Source organism: Zootoca vivipara, chromosome 6, assembly GCF_965207765.1.
Source record: "Zootoca vivipara chromosome 6, rZooViv2.hap1.1, whole genome shotgun sequence".
Lineage (NCBI taxonomy): Eukaryota > Metazoa > Chordata > Lepidosauria > Squamata > Lacertidae > Zootoca > Zootoca vivipara.
This window is the reverse complement of record NC_142589.1, coordinates 79,537,827-79,561,003: the sequence shown is the minus strand read 5'-3', so window position 1 is coordinate 79,561,003 and position 23,177 is coordinate 79,537,827. Positions and strand designations below refer to the sequence as shown.

General features: G+C 46.7%; 2 protein-coding genes across 3 annotated transcripts; both read right to left on the bottom strand.

Annotated features, from left to right (window-relative positions):
* Nucleotides 1-23,177, bottom strand: ZNF546 (zinc finger protein 546). 2 transcript variants are annotated; one of them, XM_088672773.1, is made up of 7 exons: nt 21,568-23,177; nt 21,294-21,375; nt 20,949-21,031; nt 20,372-20,498; nt 16,386-17,579; nt 14,459-14,460; nt 7-4,452 (listed from the first exon to the last, which is right to left on the bottom strand). In XM_088672773.1, exons 1-7 carry the CDS (start codon nt 21,979-21,981, stop codon nt 1,990-1,992), a joined length of 4,365 nt encoding a protein of 1,454 aa, XP_088528899.1. In that variant the 5' UTR covers nt 21,982-23,177; the 3' UTR covers nt 7-1,989. The 2 variants fall into 2 exon arrangements, with proteins under 2 accessions (XP_060131499.2, XP_088528899.1); XM_060275516.2 differs by lacking the exons at nt 14,459-14,460; nt 16,386-17,579; nt 20,372-20,498; nt 20,949-21,031 and adding exons at nt 5,540-5,666; nt 6,124-6,206 and having other exon boundaries at nt 1-4,646; nt 21,568-22,100.
* On the bottom strand, nt 6,430-10,693 carry LOC148685480 (zinc finger and SCAN domain-containing protein 16-like). Its single transcript, XM_088672784.1, has 3 exons — nt 10,556-10,693; nt 8,365-8,869; nt 6,430-6,540 (listed from the first exon to the last, which is right to left on the bottom strand). The coding sequence occupies exons 2-3, from the start codon at nt 8,776-8,778 to the stop codon at nt 6,445-6,447; spliced, it is 510 nt and encodes a 169-aa protein (XP_088528910.1). The 5' UTR covers nt 8,779-8,869; nt 10,556-10,693; the 3' UTR covers nt 6,430-6,444.

Genomic DNA, 23,177 nt, shown 5'->3' with positions numbered 1-23,177 from the left:
TTTGTACCTGGGATGCAACATTTTATTGAAACAATGCAATGAGAGTCTGTTTCCTCTTTAAACACATTCCTGCCCTTAGCTCTTCCCTTCATCTTCTTCCTTCCATCTTTGAAGGCATACCCTGGAGTACCCTAAAGCAAACAAACTTGTCCTTCTCTTGCTCCCAACTCCTTTTGCCGTACAATGAACCAAGGACTCTGTTTCCTCATGGATACCATTCTTTCCTCTTGGCATACACCCATTGTGAATGATCGGAGGACAGCAGAAAAAGAATCCTTGACTTAAGATTCTCACAGAAGAAAGGAAAATAAAAAGTACGTGAATTGCTCGTGTGATCAGCATTTGCTTCTACATCACCGGTTCGTGACCCAGGGGAGGGAATACCTGAAACAAAATCTCAGAACCAAGAGAATGAGAGCAATCTCAGCATCCTGCAGAGACCTAGTTTATTCAAACTATTGCAATAAGACAGCCTTGCTAACCAGTTGTTCAGCAGAACGGCCAGTTCGAAAAGGCTGCCAGGAGGCATATTAGAAGAAAGCTTATATACACAGCACACAAAGACTCATAAAATGCCACAACACTCTTTCACTTGCATCAAGAAAGGTCACAGGTCATGGGACTTGTGGCTTAATGTGGATATCGACTCCTCTGAAATTACCTTGCGGTGTCCCAGAGTGCCCAGGTAATTTGGGTCTCTTATGTCTCACTTTGACACCATGCCCATGGCAACCAGGCCTTCCATGGGACTGTTGACATTTCAATCCCATATCTTACTTCCCTGGTACCAAAAGATGACAAAGACCTTTGAGGAGAGATGTGAGTTCACACCCTGGTGGTAGCTCAACTCCTCCCTCTTTCCCAAAACATCACCTGCCCTTCTAGGGTCAGATAAGGCTGGAAGTGGTAGGCAATGTAAACATCACAGCTTTACACAATGCAGGAGGGTGGCATGAGGATTACAAAATGCAGGCATACAAAAACCATGCCTCATACGTTCTATCGAAAAGGCTAAATGCAATAAGTACTAGGACACTTTGAACAGAATCAAAATCTATTAATATTATATTAATATAGTATCTAACATTAACTGAACTATCACAATTTTTACACTAAGTCCTTCCTAGGAAAGCTCGGCATGGACAGCAACCTCATCAGTGTCGCCAAATCACTCTTATTCCTCTCCCCAGGTATGACGTGAAGAAAATATTCAATGAATGAGTCTTTATTTGCATCAGCCACCGGCCTACCAATAAAGAACAATATGATATACAAAGAATAAAGATAAAAAGTCCGTTATATAAAATGCATTGTAGGATTTTGAGTCAATAGTCAAATAGTGGATCTTACTCTAATTGTCCCAGCTAAAAAGTTTGCAACCTTTGCTGTCACCTACTCATCTTGATCTGCCAAGAGAAAGGAAATTGTCAAGAAGGCATGAAACACCTTGGCCAAGAACTTGCAAGTCACAGTTCTGGGTACGTAGTAGGAATTACTATGGTCTCCTAAAATTAAATCTGTATACAGCCACTACTATAATTTGCCCCCAATGTTAGTTCTTTGATGGGAAGCGAGGCGGGCCCTGTGACTGAAGCTCTTTCCACATTCTTGGCACTGGAATAACAACAACAGCAACAACATATTTATACCCAGCCCATCTGGCTGGGTTTTCCCAGCCACTCTGGACGGCTTTCAAAAGAATATTAAAATGCAATAATCTATTAAACATTAAAAGCTCCCCTAAACAGGGCTACCTTCAGATGTCTTCTAAAAGTCTGGTAGTTGTTTTTCTCTTTGACATCTGGTGGGAGGGCGTTCCACAGAGCGGGTGCCACTACCGAAAATGCCCTCTGCCTCGTTCCCTGTAACTTGGCTTCTCGCAGTGAGGGAGCCACCAGAAGGCTCTCTGCGCTGGACCTCAGTGTCCGGGCAGAACAATGGGGGTAGAGATGTTCCTTCAGGTATACTGGACCGAGGCTGTTTAGGGCTTTAAAGGTCAGCACCAACACTTTGAATTGTGCTCGGAAACGTACTGGGAGCCAATGTAGGTCTTTCAAGACCAGTGTTCACCTCGCTGTGAATTCTTTGATGGATTGTAAGTTTTGCCTTCTCAATGAATCTCTTTCCACATTCCAAGCACTCATAGGGTTTCTCCCCTGTATGAATTCTGTGATGGATTGTGAGATGGGCGCTCTGGGTGAATTTCTTTCCACATTCCAAGCACTGATAAGGTTTTTCCCCTGTATGAATCCTCTGATGGACAGTGAGCCGACGTCGGTCAATGCAGCCCCTTCCACATTCCAAGCACTGATAAGGTTTCTCCCCTGTATGAATTCTTTGATGTACAGTAAGCTGGCCTCTTTGAACGAAGCTTTTTCCACATTCCAAGCACTGATAAGGTTTTTCCCCTGTATGAATCCTCTGATGGGAAGTTAAACTGTAATTTCGACTGAAGCTCTTTCCACACTCTTGGCACTGATAGGGTTTCTCTCCTGTATGAATTGTTTGATGGGCCATGAGGCAGCCTCTTTGAACGAAGCTCTTTCCACATTCCAAGCACTGATAAGGTTTTGCCCCTGAATGAATTCTCTGATGGGAAGTTAAACTCTCTTTTTTTCTTAAGCTCTTTCCACACTCTTGGCACTGATAGGGTTTCTCCCCTGTATGAATTCTCTGATGGGAAGTTAAACTGCCCTTTCTTCTGAAGACTTTGCCACATTCCAAGCACTGATGGGGTGTCTCTCCTGTATGAATTCTCCGATGGGAAGTTAAAGTGCCCTTTCTTTTGAAGACTTTGCCACATTCCAAGCACTGATGGGGTGTCTCCCCTGTATGAATTTCTTGATGGGCCATGAGGTGGCTTCTTTGAACGAAGCTCTTGCCACATTCCAGGCACTGATAGGGTTTCTCCCCTGTATGACTTCTCTGATGGACAGTGAGAAGGGGTTTTATTCTGAATTTCTTTCCACATTCCAAGCACTGATAGGGTTTTTCCCCTGTATGAATTCTCTGATGGACAGTAAAGTAGTTTCTGTTACTGAATCTCTTGCCACACTCTTGGCACGGATAGGGTTTCTCCCCTGTATGACTTCTCTGATGGACAGTGAGCTGGATTTTTATTCTGAATCTCTTTCCACATTCCAAGCACTGATAGGGTTTTTCCCCTGTATGAATTCTTTCATGGGAAATGCAACTTATTTTCGAAGTGAAGCTCTTTCCACATTCCAAGCACTGATAAGGTTTCTCCCCCGTATGAATTCTTTGATGTACAGTAAGCTGGCCTCTTCGAACAAAGCTTTTTCCACATTCCAAGCAGTGATAAGGTTTCTCCCCTGTATGAATTCTTTGATGTACAGTAAGCTGGCCTTGTTGACTGAAGCTTTTTCCACATTCTAAGCAGTGATAGGGTTTGTTTCCAGTATGAATTCTTAGATGGGAAGTGAAACTTATTTTCCAAGTGAAGCTCTTTCCACATTCCAAGCACTGATAAGGTTTCTCCCCTGTATGAATTCTTCGATGTACAGTAAGCTGGCCTTGTTGACTGAAGCTTTTTCCACATTCCAAGCAGTGATAGGGTTTGTTTCCAGTATGAATTCTTTGATGGGAAGTGAAACTTATTTTCCTAGCGAAGCTCTTTCCACATTGCAAGCAGTGATAAGGTTTCTCTCCTGTATGAATTCTTTGATGTACAGTAAGCTGGCCTTGTTGACTGAAGCTTTTCCCACAATTTTGGCACTGATAGGGTTTCTCTCCTGTATGAATGCTTTTATGGGAAGTGAAACTTATTTTCCAAGCGAAGCTCTTTCCACATTCCAAGCACTGATATGGTTTCCGCCCGGAATGAATTCTGTGATGGGAAGTGAGTTGGCTGCTGTGACTGAAGCTCTTTCCACATTCCAAGCACTGATAAGGTTTCTCCCCTGTATGACTTCTCTGATGGACAGTGAGATTGCCTTTTTTTCTGAATCTCTTTCCACATTCCAAGCAGTGAAAGGGTTTATCTCCAGTATGAATTCTTTGATGGGAAATGAGACTTGTTTTCCCAGTGAAGCTCTTTCCACACTCCAAGCACTGATAAGGCTTCTCCCCTGTATGGATTCTTTGATGTACAGAAAGATGGCCTTGGTGACAGAAGCTCTTTCCACACTCTAGGCACTGATAGGGTTTCTCTCCTGTATGAATTCTCTGATGGGAAGTTAAACTGTCCTTTTTTCTGAAGCCCTTTCCACACTCTTGGCACTGAAAGGTTTTCTCTCCTTTATGAATTTTTTGATGGGTCATAAGGTTGCCTTTTTGAATGAAGCTCTTTCCACACTCTAGGCACTGATATGGCTTCTCCCCTGTATGAATTTTCTGATGGTAAGTTAAACTCCCCTTTTGACTGAAGCTCTTCCCACACTCTAGGCACTGATGGGGTTTTTCCCCTGTATGAATTCTCTGATGGACAGTGAACTTGTTTCTGTTATTGAAGCTCTTTCCACATTCCAAGCACTGATAGGGTTTATTCTCAATGGGATTTCTTTGATTTGAAGTGGAATGGGAGCTCTGACTGAAGCTCTCTCTGCACTCTGAATAGGACTTCCCCACTGTGTGGATTTTGTTGTGGTCTCCCTCATTCTTCAGTTCCACTTCAACACCACCTGCAACTGAGAGAGAAATGCATTGGAGCCTCAGGAAGCAATGGAGCCCCAAATCATGGAGCAGTGCTAATTAATGTTTGTGACCCAGGAATAACTAAAGGGAGTTAGATGTGAGGTCATCCTACAGGGTTCACTGCCTGAGATTCAAAAAGCCTGGTTATTTTCTGGCATGGATTTTGTTTGGCCCAATCGTGGGATCTGTGCCATCTGCAGTGTCTTTAGTCAACCAAGGACAGAAAGAAGCAAGAACAGAAACAAAAAATCTGACAGGAGCTACTTCAACTTCCTGAATCACTTTGAAGCCTACATTTAAGAAGGCCTTGTGCAGTTTAGAGGAGCCTGAAAAAAATATGGAGAGGTATCTTATCTCCCCCAGAGGCTCTTCAGCTGAGCTCCTTTCCCCCTGTTCAGCACCCTGCGCCTCTGGTGGCCCAGGCACTATGAGGGGAAGGAGAGGGGTCAGCCTTCCTTCTCCTCCTCCTCAGCATCTGGCCAGATGGTTCCCAGCCCTGCTGGAGTCATGGCTGCTTTCCTGAGGCCCTTCCTCTGCTGCTGCCCCTGGTGTAGGGGCCCTGATGAGAGGATGTGGGGCTGCAGACAGGCCAGCCCTTCAACAGCAAAAGGGGGGCCATCTTGGAGGGGGCATGCATGATTATAATAATAATAATTTCATTATTTATAACCCACCCACCTGGCTGGGTTTTATCCTTTGAAAAGGCAGAACAGGAGGAAGAATATTCATAGGGAAAACAGTAAACAGTCTTCCATCCAAGGCTTGCTGTGGGAGTGTTAGCATCCCAGGTGCTGCTGTTGAGCCCCATCGAAATATCAGAGCTTCTTCCCATAGAGAGATGTGTTGAATTTCAAAGCAGATAGGATGATCCAAGAGGAAGCCTTACCGAGAGAGTCCAAGATCCCACGATTCTCCTCCATGACTTCCTTGTGCAGAGCTCTCTGGTCAGGATCCAGCAACGCCCACTCCTCTTCTGTGAAATACACAGCTACATCTTCAAAGCACACTGGACCCTAAAAGAAAAAGAAAAAGAAAAAGGTTGTCCTCTTAGACAACATCAAGGTGAACTGTTACACTTTGCTCTGATGTCTTCTGCCTCTTACTTGATGTTATGTTTTAATTGGATTCTTTTCTGCACATTTCATTATGGACACATTCCCATTTGCCACATGGGAGGAATCCCTTTCTTCTTTCCCTGTGTGCTGTTCTTGCCGGGTGGGGAGGACCCTCCTGATGCCCTATAGACAACTTCAAGGTGCGCAGGGGGGCAACGATATGGGGATGAGAGGGGAGAAGCCCCATTCTGCGACTGATGATGTGAATCCTGGCCACTGTTTGGTATGGTGTGTAAACTGCTTAGAAGCCTATTTTAGCATTCAACCCTTCTTTCCTTGGCGGTTCCTTCCACCATTCCTCTGTGTCCAACCCGTCCACGACATCCTCTTTCCCCACATGGGTCCTTCCTCCTACCTGCTCTGGTTCCACAGTGGCAGCTTCCCCTTCGCCACCAAGAAAAGATGGACAAACAGGTCTTGCTGGCATCATTCTGTCTCCTACGAGAGAAAAAGGTAAGCGCATGCTTTACTCAGAAGGAAAACTACAGGTGGGCCTTCAAAAAAGTAAGAGTTGCCACGTAAATGTGGACGTTTGTACCCATTTCACATATTAGTTGTGCAAAAATACATCTCCCCTCCTCTGGGCTTTTGGCCCCCTGTGACCTCCACCAAAAGATGAGAATAATTCACGAATTAGTTTCAAAATCCACAAAATAAAATTAAATGGAGAAAAAACTCATTCCTCCTTACCCAGTAGCTTCTCTCTGGAGTCCATCGGAGTTCTGTCTACCTCAGAGGAATCCAGACCCATTTCTGGAAACTGATCCTTCCCCTGCAAGAGCAACAAGCATTCAAAAGAGACTTCCGCTTGGATCGCAGTAGAAAATGGCTGACAGATTCCATCTCTCCGATCCCACGGGCTGATTTACAAGGCTGCCGAGGGGAGTATGCAGCCTCCCGAAGCCCCCCCAGGGTATGGGGGGTGCAGTCTCACCCACAGTGGCCCGTTACCAGCTTCAACCTCAGAAGGAAGAAGCTGGGAGCGCTGGTGGAAAGCCCCCGTGGGAATTTTGGATCCCCCGGACGCCATTTCTACGAGTGAATACAGGCTCCATGAGAAGAGAAAGATTGGATTAAGTCATGGACATGCTTCAGACAAGGAAAGAAGATTCATTCTGCCAAACTCTGCCGCTGAGAGAACAAGAGAACAGAGGAATGTAACCAACAAGAAATGTATGTATTTAACGGGACTGAAGGGGGGAGTGAGAACATTATAGCTTTGCTTCATTATATTTACACTGAACAACCGCCCGCCTGAAGAACCGAAAAATATTTACAAAGCAAGCGAGATGAGAAAGTTGAAATTTATTGAATCAATATGTTCATTTGAGTATATATACTGTGTGAATTGAAAATATGAACAATCAGAGAATCATCCTTGGAATCGCCTGGATTATGGTTAAAGAATCCTCAAATTATGGTCATCAGAGAAGCTGTCTCATTAGCGGCTGGAAACTTGTTGAGACATTTTTGAGTTACGATGCAGCTTTAATTCAAAGTCTGACATGGAGGAGACTATTCCGACTCGAGATTAGTCAAAGGGGGGAGAGAGCCATAAATAAGAGATCGGATGTGTGTTTATAGCTTTGATTTGGCAATTCTCCCCCTGGAAAGACTATCTCGAGAAATACCACAGGAGTGATCTGGAGCAAAATACGACAGGAGTGTAAAGATCTGATTTATGACGACTGCTCAAAGATGGCTGTTGCCGGCTGAGAGATGGATTTTTGGATTCTTGGGCGGACTTGGCAAGATACCAGCGTGCAAAGAGACAGTGTTAATTTACAGAGGAATCATAGGCACAAATTCACACAAAAACTTCTATTTGGGTCAAACTCGCTTGCCTGAGAAAACTCAGGGGCTTGAAAGAAGATGGAAGGACTTTAATAGTCCTTCCATCATACCAAAATAAAAACTTAGTTGGTCTTTAAGGTGCTACTGAAGGAATTTTTTTATTTTACTTCGATCCAGACCAACACGGCTACCTACCTGTAACCAGAACTATGGAAGGCACCACATTGAGCCGCATGAAATGGAAGTCCTATCTGAAGAAGTGTGCATGCACACGAAAGCTCATACCAAAATAAAAACTTAGTTGGTCTTTAAGGTGCTACTGAAGGAATTTTTTTATTTTACTTCGATCCAGACCAACACGGCTACCTACCTGTAACCAGGACTTTAATAGAGTATTGGATAAGATCTGGACATTATGGATTAGAAAGCAGTGACAAGAGGAGGAGGGAACTTTCTGAGTCTGAAGCATGGGAAGTCAATTTTAAATTTGTATAATTTGGCAGAAGATTTGGATTGTTTAAATGAAATTTGTATAATTTGTATAATTTGAGAATGAATTAGATGTTAAAATTGGAAAATCTAATAAAAATAAAAATGTTTATTTTTTTTTTTAAAAGCATTCAAAAGAGAGTGGGGAGAAGGATTAGAAAAGAAGCAGCTGACGCAAACATTTTGGGGGTATCGGATTATCATTTCTCAGATGCTTACCAAAAAAAGGATGACAAAATTAGAAGAGAATTGGGGGATACTCTCCCTCAAGTTCTGAGCCCCTTGGGAGTATCCAGAGGAAAGTCTCTCTCACCTGCTGCTCTGCCTGCTTTCTCTCCTCTGCCTGACTCAGGAGGAAACCTTCAGCCAAGGCCACTGCCTGGGAACTGGTCTGTGCTCCACATTCCCTCACCCAGCACTCCATCTCTGCTGGAAGGACAGCCAGGAACCGCTCCAAGATCACCAGGTCCAGCATCTCAGCTTTCGTGTGGGTTTCTGGTTTCAGCCACTGATGGCAAAGGTGGTAGAGTCGGTTGCAAACCTCTCTGGGTCCTTTGGCCTCCTGGTAGCAAAGCCGCCCGAGGTGCTGGCTCTGCACATCTGAGTGGAGGGTGTCCTCCTCACCCAGGATCCTTTGGACAGACTCTCCCCTGAATCCTCCATGGCTAAGAGTTAGGATGGAATGGCCTCTTCCTGCTTCAGGCCCAGCTGAGTCTTGCTCATCCATCTCTGTTCTCAGGAAACCTCCAAGAAATCAAAATAAGTCTCTATGTCTTCTGCCAAGTTCTGTCTGTTCTAATGAGAGGTTTTAGCAAATCCTAAAAAGCAAATACATTTTTCTGATAAAAATTAATACACAATCAGGTGAATATAAATGTTCCCTGGGCAAGCATGGATGAGTCTTGCTAGGAACCAGGGCTGGACTGCACCACAACTCAGAGTGCGCTTTCTTTAAAAAATAAAGGAAGTCAGAATGTATGAGTGAGTTATTTGTACTAAGTGTAACTGATACACTCACACACCCAAATGTCAGGGCACATTTCTTTCCTGCTTCTGCCTCATGTTCCAGCACTTGGATTCTACCACATTCTCAAGACTCCTGGGCTGGGTCCCACTTTCTTTATTCTGAGGGTCAGATCTTTACCTGGCCAACCGCCTAAGGACCAGAGCTTCACCTGGCCAAATAACACGTGGGTGGGACCAAATAACTTGTGGGTGGGGCCAAAGGACACTGTTTAAAAAAGATACAGTGGTACCTCGGGTTGTGGACCTGATCCATTCCGGGGTGCCGTTTGCACCCTGAAAAGTCCGCAACCTGAGCAGAGCTTTCGCACATGCATGTGCGCATGCGGAGGAACCCAGAAGTAAAGACGGGTCCCTGAAAAGACGCAACCCGCAGCGGACGCAACCTGAGGTATGAATGTATAGGATTTGCCTTCTTTCTGTGATTAGTTTTATACTCTTCTTAATATTGTGATTTACTTTTTTAATAAGGGAATTTTGGGTGAACAGCAAGTAATTGATTATGATGATGGAGGGGGGGGGAGCTTGTCACAGGAGGAGGGGAGACCCCTATTCCTCTTCACCAGCCAGAATCATCCCTACCTCTTGACCTCCCTCATCCCACCCTCCTGCCTCTGGGTCTAGATTGCTCTCTGCCACAGATTCTCCCCGCTCACTAAGCACCGTTACCTCTTCAGCTTCAGCTACCTCCTCCTCCCAGTCTTCTCCCTCTGACCACTCATCATTGCCCCCTGGCCCAGAGCCGCCTTCCCCAGCTGGTTCCCCTCACCATTCCGCTGTGCTACCCCAGTCCATGCAGCTCCCTCCTTGCATCCTTTATTCTGTTACCACCAGGTTGGGCTCTGCTTTTCTTTAGGGTGAAGACAGTCCATCCTCCTGTTCTCTCAGGTGACAACCTGGGGCCTCTTCTGGGAAGCCCACCAACAAGGCTGGAGCCCAAGGGCAACTCTCTCTCCCTGCTCTTCCCAGCAGCTGGCATTCAGAAGCATGGCTGCCTCCAACTGGGGGGGAGGGCAGGAGCCATTGCTAACCCACTGCTCCTCCCTGAATTGGCCTCATCCTCTTCTAAAGCCATCTTGCTTGGTGGCCATCCCTTCCTACTGTTGATGGGAGTTCCATGGGTCTAACTGTGCACTGTGACATGGAAGGACTTTGTTTATCATAGAGGCCAAGGTTTTAGTTCTACCTCCAAAGGTGTCCATCTGGCTGCCACCTGGGCTAATGAACGTGACTGTTTCCTCAATCCCATCGGGGTTCCTTTGCATGCCCTTTACTTCCTGACTCAGTGACCGAGTCCTGCTACTTGCAGCCTCCCTGGTTTTGCAGAGAGGAAGCGGGGCAGAACCTCTTGTCCCTGGCTTGGGGATCCCCCTGCAGGAGCTGCGCATGCTCCCCATGGACCCGCCCCCATGCAGCCCTGGGACAACCCCGCCCCACTTTTCCCCCAATGCACCCTAAGGCAGAAAAGAGAGGAAACTCACCAGGTCCCGGAAGGGAAACTGAGGCAGCCCCTGCAGAGGAGACGAAAGCCACCTTCTTCCTCTTGCAGGGAGGAACCTGGGAAAGTGGACGGGGCTTTGGCTCGGGAGGACCTCGCTCCCTTTATTTCCTGTCCACTCTAGGAATGCATCTCAGTTCCTTTTAACCCTTGCAAGCTGGAGCAAACCAAACTCACATTCTCTCTCTCTCTCTGAGGAGCCCAGGAGGAGCCACGTGAATTGCAGAAATAAACCCGAATAAGGCAGGAGAGCTCAGTTGGTTGAACACGAGTCTCTTTGATCTCAGGGTCTTGGGTTCGAGCCCCAGGTTGGGCAAGAGATTCCTGCGTGGCCGGGGGTTGGGCTAGATTTATTAGGGGTGTCCCTAATAATGACGCCTGGCGTGCTATGGTCCATGGGGTCACGAAGAGTCGGACACGACTAAACGACTAAACAACAAAATAATGACGACTCCATGGCCCTCTTGGCTGGCTTTCTGCGCTGTTCCTTCGAAACCTTGCAAAGCGGAGCTCCCCAGGCTCCCTTCTCTCTCTCTCAGGAGCCAGGCACCCAGAGGGGTCTTCTTTTGGGGACCCTCCTGGCTGCCCTGCACCCTCCCCTGCAGCCCTGGGACTCCCCCCATCTCCCCAACGAGAAATGAGACTCACCGGATCCCAGAAGGCGGAGCAGAGAGACAACAGCCCCCCTCCCCTTGCAGAAAGGGGGAGCCTCCTCCCTTTATTCCTGGTCCTCTCTAGAAATCCAGCTCAGTTCCTTTTAACCCTTGGCGAGCCGGGCGCACCCATCTCCCCCCTCTCTCCCTCTGCCAAGCAGGCTCCCCGGGCATGGCCTGCACCCATCGGGGTCTTATTTGGGGGGCCCTCTGGGCTGGCTTCTGAGCTGTTCCCTCTCTTGGATACAGAAGCAGGAGGAGCACGAAAGGCCCGAATGGGGACAGGCTCTGCAAAGACATCCTCCGGGCACCAGCCTGGCTTTCATTTTGATGCCAACAGCACCCTGAAAGAACTGAGACCTGAACTCTGAGGTCAAACACTGCCTTAAAATCGCACCAGCCTCTTCCACATTTGAAAATGGAAGCAATTACTTCCAGTTTTTCGGCATTCGAAAACTGAATCGTTCAGCTTCGAAGACGCTAAAAAACCGAGGTTCCGCTGTACAGTATATCAAATAGAATAGAATAGAGTAGAATAGAATACACACACACACATACACCCATCACAACTCCGGGATCATATTATTTAGTTACAGCATTTAAGATGGTTATAGCTCTTGCATAGAAACTTTTTTAATCTATTCGTTCTTGATTGAATTGTTCTGTATCTCTTGCCCGAAGGCAACGGTGCAAAAAGACTATATCCAGGATGAGATGAATCCTGTAAAATATTATTTGCTTTTTGAAGGCAATGGGAGTTGTATAGTTCTTCCAGAGATGGCAGAGGATGACCGATAATCTTTTGGGCTGTGATTATGATCTTCTGGAGCACTTTCCTATCCATGACTGTGAAGCTGGAAAACCAAGCACAGATACAGTATGTAAGAATGTTCTCTATGGAGCCTCGGTAGAAGGACACCAGCAGTCTCTCACTCAGCTTGTTCTTTTTTTTAAAGTCTGAGGAAATATATTCTCCGCTGGGCCTTCTTCACCAGAGCAGTGGTATTCGCACTCCAGGTCATTCTCTGCTCGATGGTAACACCCAAGAACTTAAACACAGCCACCCTCTCCACCCGGTCCCTGCCAATATACAGGGGCTGAATGTCCACCTTTTTCTTCCTGTAGTCCACCACCAGTTCCTTGGTCTTGACAGTATTAAGGACCAGATTATTATCTCCACATCAACCATAGAGCTGCTCCACCTCATCCTGATAGTCGGACTCATCCCCCCCAGAAATGAGCCCCACCACAGTGGTGTCATCAGCAAACTTGATGATTTTGTTGCTAGAGTGGATAGCTGTACAATCATAAGTGTAGAGCAGGCATCCCCAAACTTCGTCCCTCCAGATGTTTTGGACTACAATTCCCATCATCCCCGACCACTGGTCCTGTTAGCTAGGGATCATGGGAGTTGTAGGCCAAAACATCTGGAGGGCCGCAGTTTGGGGATGCCTGGTGTAGAGGGTATAGAGCAGGGGACTCAACACACAACCCTGTGGGGAGCCGGTGTTAAGGCTAAGGGCTGTGGACATATATGACCCTACTCTAACCCTCTGGGAGTGGTCCGACAGAAACTTCAAAACCCAGAGACAAATGGAGTTAGAAAGTCCAAGCGCCTCTAGTTTGGACATCAGTCTATGGGGGAGGATAGTGTTAAAAGCAGAGCTAAAGTCCATGAACACCAGCCTCACATAACTCCCCAGCTGCTCCAGATGGGACAGAGCGGCATGGAGTGTGGTAGTGAGGGCATCCTCCGTGGATCAATTCACCCTGTATGCAAACTGGGAGTTGTCAAATGTCGATGGAAGACAGGAAATGATGTAACTCCGTACCAGTTTCTCAAAACACTTCATAATAATCGGAGTAAGTGCAACTGGTCTGTGGTCATTCAGACTACTAATTGTGGATTTTTTTGGCAGAGGAACAATAGTTGATGACTTCAGGCAGGGTGGGATAATAGACTGGTGTAGGGACTTGTTGAAGATCTTAGTAAAGACCCTCGCCAGCTGGTCCGCACAGCCCCTCAACACCCGTCCAGTGATGCCATCAGGGCCAACAGCCTTCCTTGGATTCAGAGACCTCAGTACCTGCCTCACCTTATGCTCTTCTACAGTAAATGAGGGGCCACTCTGGGCTGGTAGCTGTAATACAGCCTTCTCTGGTGGCTCTCTCTCAAAGCGAGCGAAGAAGAAATTAAGCTCCTCCGCCAGTGAACTTTATTCGCCTAGTATCCTTTAGATGTCACTATATAACCTTGCTTCTCCCGCCTTACAATCAGTGTTGGAAATGAGAATGGGAACTTTGTACCTGGGATGCAACATTTCATGGAAGCAATGCAATCAGATGCTATTCTCTATTAAACACATTCCTGCCCTTAGCGCTCTTCCCTTCGTCTCCTTCCTTCCATCTTTGAAGACGCTAGTCAGGACAGATCCACTTCCTCCCATGGAGAAAGAACTTGGATTAGAGAAGCTCCCATCCCATCGCCAGCCCTCTTGTTATCCTAAGAAATTGATGGTCATGTCATTAAAGATCATCTTCAATGGGATCTCTGTGGGTTGGAGAAATCAATTTGCCCGCAACCCTTACACCTTGGACTCCACACCAATGCAACTCCCCTCACCTTGCAAAATGACGGATCCATGGCGTTTAGGACCCCCCACAATCCTAGGGGTGTAAGAAATCCAGACTTGCCTTGCATAGAGCTTCCTCCTCCTCCTCCTGTTGCTGCTTGTATAGGGAACCCGGTTGCAACAGAATAAACGACCATTGCCTTTGCTTCGCTTCTCCTTGGTGGGAGTTCACCCATCCTTCCGACCACTGAGGAGCCTGATAGGGTTTCCCGAACCATCAGTGTATTTTTACAACCATTTCAACCCCTCACATCAATTGTTGCTTTGTAAATGTTTTTCTCTCTCACTCTGTGCGCACACACTTGTGCAATGAGTAGAGTGTTTGCTTAACTGCTCAACTTCGAAAATGAAGAGGACAGCACTTGACTTAAGCTTCTCACAGACAAAAGATTGAAACTACTGCCTTTTATGGCAAACATGCTCTGTGTGTGTTCAGAAGATACCAGGAAGAGCTTCAAGCAGACACTGCCACCATCCTGGTCATGCCAAGGCTGACTATGGCAAACAGGAATAGAACAGAACAGAAATGTAGAGTAGAAAGGCACCCCCAACTACTGACAATGCAGGAATCTCAACTCAATGAGAGATGGGTCATCCAACATCTGATTAAAAACCTCCCAAGAAGAAGAGGACACCACCTTCTGACGGAGTCTGTTCTACTGTTGAAGAGTTCTTACTGTCAGAGAGATCTTCCTGAAGTTTAATCAGAACCCCATTCCAGGATCTTTAGGCCACTGGTTCATATCCTAACCTCCAGAGCAGGAGAAAAAAGGAGCACCACCAATTTGCAGCTTTGAGGAGCTGAAAGAGGAAGCACCTTGAGCCTCCCTAATCATGCTGTGAAAACCCAGGCATCTTCAGATCAAGGGCGGTACCTGTATACAAATTGAATAGCAATAGAAATAATGAAGTATGTGAATTGCTCATGTGGTAAGAATTTGCTTCCACATCACCAGTTCGTGACCCAGGGGAGGGAACACCTGAAACAAAAACTCAGAACCAAGAGAATGAGAGCAATCTCAGCACCCTGCAGGGACCCGGTTTATGCAAACTTGTATTGCAATAGGAAAGCCTTGCTAACCTGTTGTTCTGCAGAACGGCTAGCTTGAAAAGGCTGCTAGGAGGCACGTTAGAAGAAACTTATATGCACAACACTGAAGACTCATAAAACATCAGAAAAAGGTCACAGGTCATGGGGCACGTGGTTCCATGCGGGTATGGACTCCCCTGATATTACCTTGCAGTGTCCCAGAGTGCCCAGGCCATTTGGGTCTCTTATGTCTCACTTTGACACCATGCCCATGGCAACCAGGCCTTCCATGGGACTGTTGACATTCCAATCCCCTATCTTACTTCCCTGGTACCAAAACATGTCAAAGGGGTTTGAGGAGAGATGTGAGTTCACACCGTGGTGGTAGCTCAACACCTCCCTCTTTCCCAAAACATCACCTGCCCTTCTAGGGTCAGATAAGGCTGGAAGTGGTAGGCAATGTACACATCACAGCGTTACACAGTGCAGGAGGGTGGCATGAAGGTTACAAAATGCAGACCCATAAAAATCAAGCCTAATACATTTGATCTAAGAGGCTAAATGCAATTAATACTAGGACACTTTGAACAATATCAAAATCTATAATATTTAATATTCAATCAACTATCAAAATTTTTACTCCAAGTCCTTCCAAGGAAAGTTGAACATGGACGGCAACTTCATCAGTCTCGCCCAATTGCTCTTATCACTCTGTTCAGCCATGACGTGAAGAAGGTATTAAACACCTTGGCCAAGGACTTGCAAGTCACAGTTCCGGGTACATAGTAGGAAGAGATATGGGGCACCAGATGTGGCAAAGAACCCAGCTACAATCCTCACCTCACACTGACTGAAGTCTCCTAAAATTAAATCTGTATATAGTAACTTTTATAGTTCTCCCCCACTGTGAGTTCTTTGATCGGAAACATCAGGGAGTTGTTCGGGCTACTCCCGAGTAAAGATGCTCCAGTCCACACTGTCTTAAAGAGTTTTATTGTGCATACTATTTACAGTGCAGAGATAGCAGAAAACATGGCCACCTAGTCACTTTCAGAGTCCGGCAATGGCTTTCGTCTGCTTCAGGGCCAGCATAAAAGCCTGGGCACCCCAAAACGCCGTCCCTTAGCCCTACGTGAGGGTGCGCACTTCAATTCGGGCGCCGGATGGAGAGGTCTCCCCTCTTGCTGGTTGGGGCAGCGCCTGGGCTCTGATGTCTCGCTAAGCCCCTCATCCGCTGTCCCTCGACCAGAGCGTTGCCAGGGCTCGGACGCCTCACTGAGCCCTCCCCCCATTCCGCTCCATTCCTCGTTCCCTCCTCCTGACTCGCTGCTCATGCTATTGCTGGGTGAAGTGCTAGTCAGGATGACGGGGGGAGGCTCCCTGTAGGGAGTACCCCTGACAGGAAACAAGACAGGCCTTGTTGACAGAAGCTTTTTCCACATTCTAAGCAGTGCTAGGGTTTGTTTCCAGTATGAATTCTTAGATGGGAAGTGAAACTTATTTTCCTAGTGAAGCTCTTTCCACATTGCAAGCAATGATAAGGTTTCTCTCCTGTATGAATTCTTTGATGTACAGTAAGCTGGCCGTGTTGACTGAAGCTTTTTCCACAATTTTGGCACTGATAGGGTTTCACTCCTGTATGAATTCTTTTATGGGAAGTGAAACTTATTTTCCAAGTGAAGCTCTTTCCACATTCCAAGCACTGATAAGGTTTCTCCCCTGTATGACTTCTCTGATGGACAGTGAGATTACATTTTTTTCTGAATCTCTTTCCACATTCCAAACAGTGATAGGGTTTATCTCCAGTATGAATTCTTTGATGGGAAATGAGACTTGCTTTCCCAGTGAAGCTCTTTCCACACTGCAAGCACTGATAAGGCTTCTCCCCTGTATGAATTCTTTGATGTACAGAAAGATGGCCTTGGTGACAGAAGCTCTTTCCACACTCTAGGCACTGATAGGGTTTCTCTCCTGTATGAATTCTCTGATGGGAAGTTAAACTGTCCTTTTTTCTGAAGCCCTTTCCACACTCTTGGCACTGAAAGGTTTTCTCTCCTTTATGAATTTCTTGATGGGCCATAAGATGGCCTTTTCGAATGAAGCTCTTTCCACACTCCAAGCACTGATAAGGCTTCTCCCCTGTATGAATTCTCTGGTGGTAAGTTAAACTCCCCTTTTGACTAAAGCTTTTTCCACACTCTTGGCACTGATAGGGTTTTCCCCCTGTATGAATTCTCTGATGGACAGTGAGATTGCCTTTTTTTCTGAATGTCTTTCCACATTCCAAGCAGTGATAGGGTTTATCTCCAGTATGAATTCTTTGATGGGAAATGAGACTTGTTTTCCAAGTGAAGCTCTTTCCACACTCTTGGCACTGATAGGGTTTCTCTCCTGTATGAATTATTTTATGGGAAGCGAGATTGCCCCCGTTATTGAAGCCCTTTCCACACTCTTGGCACTGAAAGGGTTTCCCCCCTGTATGAATTCTCTGGTGGATAGTGAGCTTGTTTCTCTGACTGAAGCTCTTTCCACACTCCAAGCACTGATAGGGTTTGTTCCTGATGGAATTTCTTTGATTTGAAGTGGAATGGGAGTTCTGACTGAAGCTCTCTCCGCACTCTGACTTCCCCACTGTGTGGATTTTATCGTGGTCTCCCTCATTCTTCATCTCCAATTCATCACCACCTGCAACTAAGTGACAAAACAGATTAGAGCCTCAGGAAGCAATGGATCCGCAAATTATAGAGCAGTGTTGATTAATGCTTGTGACAGGGAAAGAAGCGAGGTCTTCCTACAGGGTTCACGGCCTGAGATTCAAAAAGCCTGGTTATTTTCTGGGATGGGTTTTGTTTGGCCCAATCATGGCATCTGTGCCATCTCCAATGTCACTCATCTCTTTAGTCAACCAAGGACAGAAAGAAGCAAGAAGAGAAGCAAAAAAAATCTGACAGAAGCTACTTGAACTTCCTGAATCACTTTGAAGCCTGCATTTAAGACGGCCTTGTGCAGTTTAGAGGATCCTGAAAAAAATATGGAGGGGTATCTTATCTCCCCCAGAGGCTCTTCAGCTGAGCTCCTTTCCCCCTGTTCAGCACCCTGCGCCTCTGGTGGCCCAGGCCCTATGAGGGGAAGGAGAGGGGTCAACCGTCCTTCTCCTCCTCAGCATCTGGCCAGATGTTTCCCAGCCCTGCTGGAGCCATGGTTGCTTTCCTGAGGCCCTTCCTCTGCTGCTGCCCCTGGTGTAGGGGCCCTGACGAGTCTGTGGCAGACAGAGGGAGGCCCAGAGCCTGTCCCAGACAGGGCAGCCCTACAAGAGCAAAAGGAGGTCATCCTGCAAGGAGTGGGTAGGCATGAGCATTTGCCTCCCCCCCCTTTTCCTGGAAAGCTGAAGCAGGCGTTTCTGGTCCCCCCCCCCCACCTGCGTGGCCGAGGGATTCGCTGCTACTGGATTCAGGGTCGATCCCAGGGCCACTTGCACAGGAGCCCTGCCTCCCCAGTGACTCTTCTGATGAGTCTGCAGAAAGGTCCAGCTCCTAATACAAGTCTCCTTTGGAGAAAAGCCCTTTCTGCCTGTTCAAGCCCTTTCCAAGGCTCCCCCTCACCCCAAATACCAAGAAGCCTCTAAGACCTTAGGTCCAAAACACAAGGAAATGAAAAGGCCCCGAATATTGATGCTGGGAGGGAGAAGAAAGGGGATAAGGAGCAAACGAGCAAAGGAAAAAATCCCTTCCAAGATGGCATTTCTGACTCTTCTCTTTTGCCGTGACCAGAGCAGCCAGCAAAAAATATCCTAGCAGGGGCTCACAGGAAATGGAAATGGAGATAAAGGGGTTGTCCCTGTCCCAGATATACTCTCAAAAGAGAAGAAAATTTATTTCTTGCCAGTAGTGAAGGTTCATATTTCTCCCTTACAGGAGAAGTTTGCAATCTCCTATGCCAATCCTCCCTTTCGTCAACAAGAGACGGAAAGAAGCAAGAACAGAAACAAAGAACTTGACAGAAGCTATTTCCACATCCTGAATCAGTCTGAAGCCCATATTTAAGACGGCCTGGGCAGTTCGGAGGAGCCTGATCATGGTTTGAAAAGGCAGAACTGGAGGAAGAATATTCACAGGGAAAGCAGTCAATAGTCTTCCATCCAATGCTTGCTGTGGGAGTGTTAGCATCCCAGGTGCTGCTGTTGAGCCCCATCGAAATATCAGAGCTTCTTCCTATAGAGAGATGTCTTGAATTTCAAAGCAGATAGGATGATCCAAGAGGAAGCCTTACCGAGAGAGTCCAAGATCCCACGATTCTCCTCCATGACTTCCTTGTGCAGAGCTCTCTGGTCAGGATCCAGCAACGCGCACTCCTTTTCTGTGAAATACACAGCTACATCTTCAAAGCACACTGGACCCTAAAAGAAAAAGAAAAAGAAAAAGGTTGTCCTCTTAGACAACATCAAGGTGAACTGTTGCACTTTGCTCTGATGTCTTCTGCCTCTTAATTGATGTTATGTTTTAATGGGATTCTTCTTCTGCACATTTCATGATGGACACATTCCCATTTGCCACATGGGAGGAATCCCTTTCTTCTTTCTCTGTGTGCTGTTCTCCCCCCATCCTCTGGTTCATCCCTGTGATTGAGCCCACCCTGTCCCAACCTATGACCTATTCACCCCCCATCCCCCTCCCAGGCAGGCCCCTACCTCCACTTGGCCTAGTATGAAAAGTGGCCTAGTCTGCAAAGCCGAGGCGAGATACTGTGGAGAGAGCAGGTTTCATCCCTGTGTCTCCCCACACTCTGATCTGACCCATTACCTATCCTTGCCCCCTATTCGGCCCCCCCATCCCCCCCAGCAGGCCCCTACCTCCACTTGGCCTAGTCTGGAAAGTGGCCTAGTCTGCTGCAGCCTATTCAGTCTGCTGGGCAATGTTGGGCCCTGTTGCTGCAAAAGGCCTGTTTTCAGCTGGTTGCTGTGGAATTTTGTGATGTCATCTGGTGGTGCGGCTTTGGAGGTAGCAGCGTGCGACCTGTCTTTCTATTGGATGCTGCTGGAGTCTCCAGACCTTCTGCTGGTGATGTCTAATTTGGGGGCCACTTTTTGGGTTTAATCATTATTTTACGTGCGAAAGGTGTGGTTTTGTTTAAAAAAAAACTTTACGCCAGATTCCTCCCTGATGGGGAAGGTACGATTTGTCCTAATCTGATGCAATTTGGTTCAGCGGTTACGGAGCAAGGCTGTGACCTCCGCACACGCAGTGGGAACATTGATATATATATATAGATAACCCACCCATCTGGCTGGGTTTCATGTTTTGAAAAGGCAGAACTGGAGGAAGAATATTCACAGGGAAAACAGTAAACAGTATTCCATCCAATGCTTGCTGTGGGAGTGTTAGCATCCCAGGTGCTGCTGTTGAGCCCTTTTGAAATATCAGAGGTTCCTCCCATAGAGAGATGTCTTGAATTTCAAATCAGGATGATCCAGGAGGAAGCCTTACCGAGAGAGTCCAAGATCCCACGATTCTCCTCCATGACTTCCTTGTGCAGAGCTCTCTGGTCAGGATCCAGCAACGCCCACTCCTCTTCTGTGAAATACACAGCTACATCTTCAAAGCACACTGGACCCTAAAAGAAAAAGAAAAAGGTTGTCCTCTTAGACAACATCAAGGTGAACTGTTACACTTTGCTCTGTTGTCTTCTGCCTCTTAATTGATGTTATGTTTTAATGGGATTCTTCTTCTGCACATTCCATGATGGACACATTCCCATTTGCCACATGGGAGGAATCCCTTTCTTCTTTCTCTGTGTGCTGTTCTTGCCGGGTGGGGAGGACCCTCCTGATGCCCTATAGACAACTTCAAGGTGCGTGGGGGCAATGACAGGGGGATGAGAGGGGGAAAGCCCCATTGTGCGACTGAAGGGGTGAGTCCTGGCCACTGTTTGGTATGGTGTGTAAACTGCTTAGAAACATATTTTAGCATTCAACCCTTCTTTCCTTTGCAGTTCCTCCCACCTTTCCTCTGTGTTCAACCCGTACATGACATGCTCTTTCCCCACATGGCTCCTTCCTCCTACCTGCTCTGGTTCCACAGTGCCAGCTTCCTCTTCGCCACCAAGAAAAGATGGACAAACAGGTTTTGCTGGCATCATTCTGCCTCCTACGAGAGAAAAAGGTAAGTGCATGCTTTACTCAGAAGGAAAACTACAGGTGGGCCTTCCAAAAAGTAAGAGTAGCCACATAAATGTGGACGTTTGTACCAATTTCACATATTAGTTGTGCAAAAATACTTCTCCCCTCCTCTGGGCTCTTGGCCCCCAGTGACCTCCCCCCCCCCCCAAATGAAAAGAATTCACGTATTAGTTTCAAAATCCAAAAAATATGATTAAATGCAGGGGGGGGGAAACCTCCTCCCTCCTTACCCAGTGGCTTCTCTCTGGAGTCCAATGGCGTTCTCTCTACCTCAGAGGAATGCAGACCCATTTCTGGAAACTGATCCTTCCCCTGCAAGAGCAATAAGCATTCAAAAGAATTAGATTAGAACTGAAATGGCAAAGGACACAAACACTTTAGGGGTATCGGATATCATTCTTCAGATCTTACCAAAAAAAAGGATGACTATTAGAAGAGAATTGGGGGATACTCTCCCTCAAGTTCAGAGCCCCTTGGGAGTATCCAGAGGAAAGTCTCTCTCACCTGCTGCTCTGCCTGCTTTCGCTCCTCTGCCTGACTCAGGAGGAAACCTTCAGCCAAGGCCACTGCCTGGGAACTGGTCTGTGCTCCACATTCCCTCACCCAGCACTCCATCTCTGCTGGAAGGACAGCCAGGAACCGCTCCAAGATCACCAGGTCCAGCATCTCAGCTTTCGTGTGCCTTTCTGGTTTCAGCCACTGACGGCAAAGGTGGTAGAGTCGGTTGCAAACCTCTCGGGGTCCTTTGGCCTCCTGGTAGCAAAGCCGCCCAAGCTGCTGGCTCTGCACATCTGAGTGGAGAGTGTCCTCCTCACTCAGGATCCTTTGGACAGACTCTCCCCTGAATCCTCCATGGCTAAGAGTTAGGATGGAATGGCCTCTTCCTGCTTCAGTGCCAGCTGAGTCTTGCTCATCCATCTCTGTTCTCAGGAAACCTCCAAGAAATCAAAATAAGTCCCTACGTCTTCTGCCAAGTTCTGTCTGTCCTAATGAGAGGTTTTAGCAAATCCTAAAAAGCAAACACGCTTTTCTGATAAAAATTAATACACAATCAGGTGAATATAAATGTTCCCTGGGCAAGCATGGATGAGTCTTGCTAGGAACCAGGGCTGGACTGCACAACAACTCAGGCTGAGCTTTCTTTAAAAAAACGAAGGAAGGAAGAAGAAGGAGGAAGTCAGAATGGATGAGTGAGTCATTTGTACATTTCATTCCTGTTTCTGCCTCATGTTCCAGCACTTGGATTCTCCCACATTCTCAAGACTCCTGGGGTGGGTCCCTTTTTCTTTATTCTGAGGGCCAGATCTTTACCTGGCCAAAGAACAGGTGGGTGGGACCAAAGGACAGTGTTTAAAAAAGAGAGATATAGGATTTGCCTTCTTTCTGTGGTTAATGCTTAACAAAAGTAAGAGGAGAGGTCCAAGCAGGTGCCCTGTAGATGTCAACAACTAGGAAATCACTATTGAAAATAACAGATGCTGCCAGTCCCCTGAAGAATGAGTGGTGAGTCCCCTTGAAAATAGAGGGTGAAGACACCTTCTCCCCCTTAGATGGATCTGAGAAAAATACAAACAGGGACTTTGTCGGGGGAATTCTGCTCTTCTGCCTAAGTAAAAAAAATGTATGGCAAGCCTTACAACTAGGGATCTATGTTCCTTTAAAAAAATAATATTTTTATTGACAATTTTTGAGATACAATAAGAATCAAACAAGAATTTAAAAAAGAAAAAGAAAAGGAGGGGGGAAATTGGGGGCCCTGACTGCATGATGGGCTAGGACAGAAACAGGAAAGCACCAGTTCTTGGGTTCCATTAAAAACTGAATTACCTGTGGCTGTGAACAAAAGCCTGGCCCATGACAACCAGTACATTTGGCTAGCGATTGTCCTGAATGTTTTAACATCAGCTGAATATATGTGAAAGAAACTTCAATTAAAGATATCTTCTACACTTTCCAAAGAGGCCATCTGGCAAAGCGAGTAATGAAGAAGATTGCTTATCCATTTAAAGCATACACTTTTATGTAATACTAGTTGGCCCTGCCACGCGTTGCGGTGGCTCAGTTTGTTAAAGGGAGCCTCAGAGTCCCACTTCAGACTCCCCTCACCTTCAGAG

Coding starts and splice junctions, on each gene's coding strand:
- LOC148685480 (XM_088672784.1), bottom strand. CDS start 8,778: ATGGATGAGCAAGACTCAGCTGGGCCTGAAGCAGGAAGAGGCCATTCC. Junction 6,541..8,364: donor GAAAGCAGGCAGAGCAGCAG/GTGAGAGAGACT, acceptor TTGCTCTTGCAG/GGGAAGGATCAGTTTCCAGA.
- ZNF546 (XM_088672773.1), bottom strand. CDS start 21,981: ATGGATGAGCAAGACTCAGCTGGCACTGAAGCAGGAAGAGGCCATTCC. Junction 21,376..21,567: donor GAAAGCAGGCAGAGCAGCAG/GTGAGAGAGACT, acceptor TTGCTCTTGCAG/GGGAAGGATCAGTTTCCAGA. Junction 17,580..20,371: donor TGGGATCTTGGACTCTCTCG/GTAAGGCTTCCT, acceptor TTTGTCACTTAG/TTGCAGGTGGTGATGAATTG.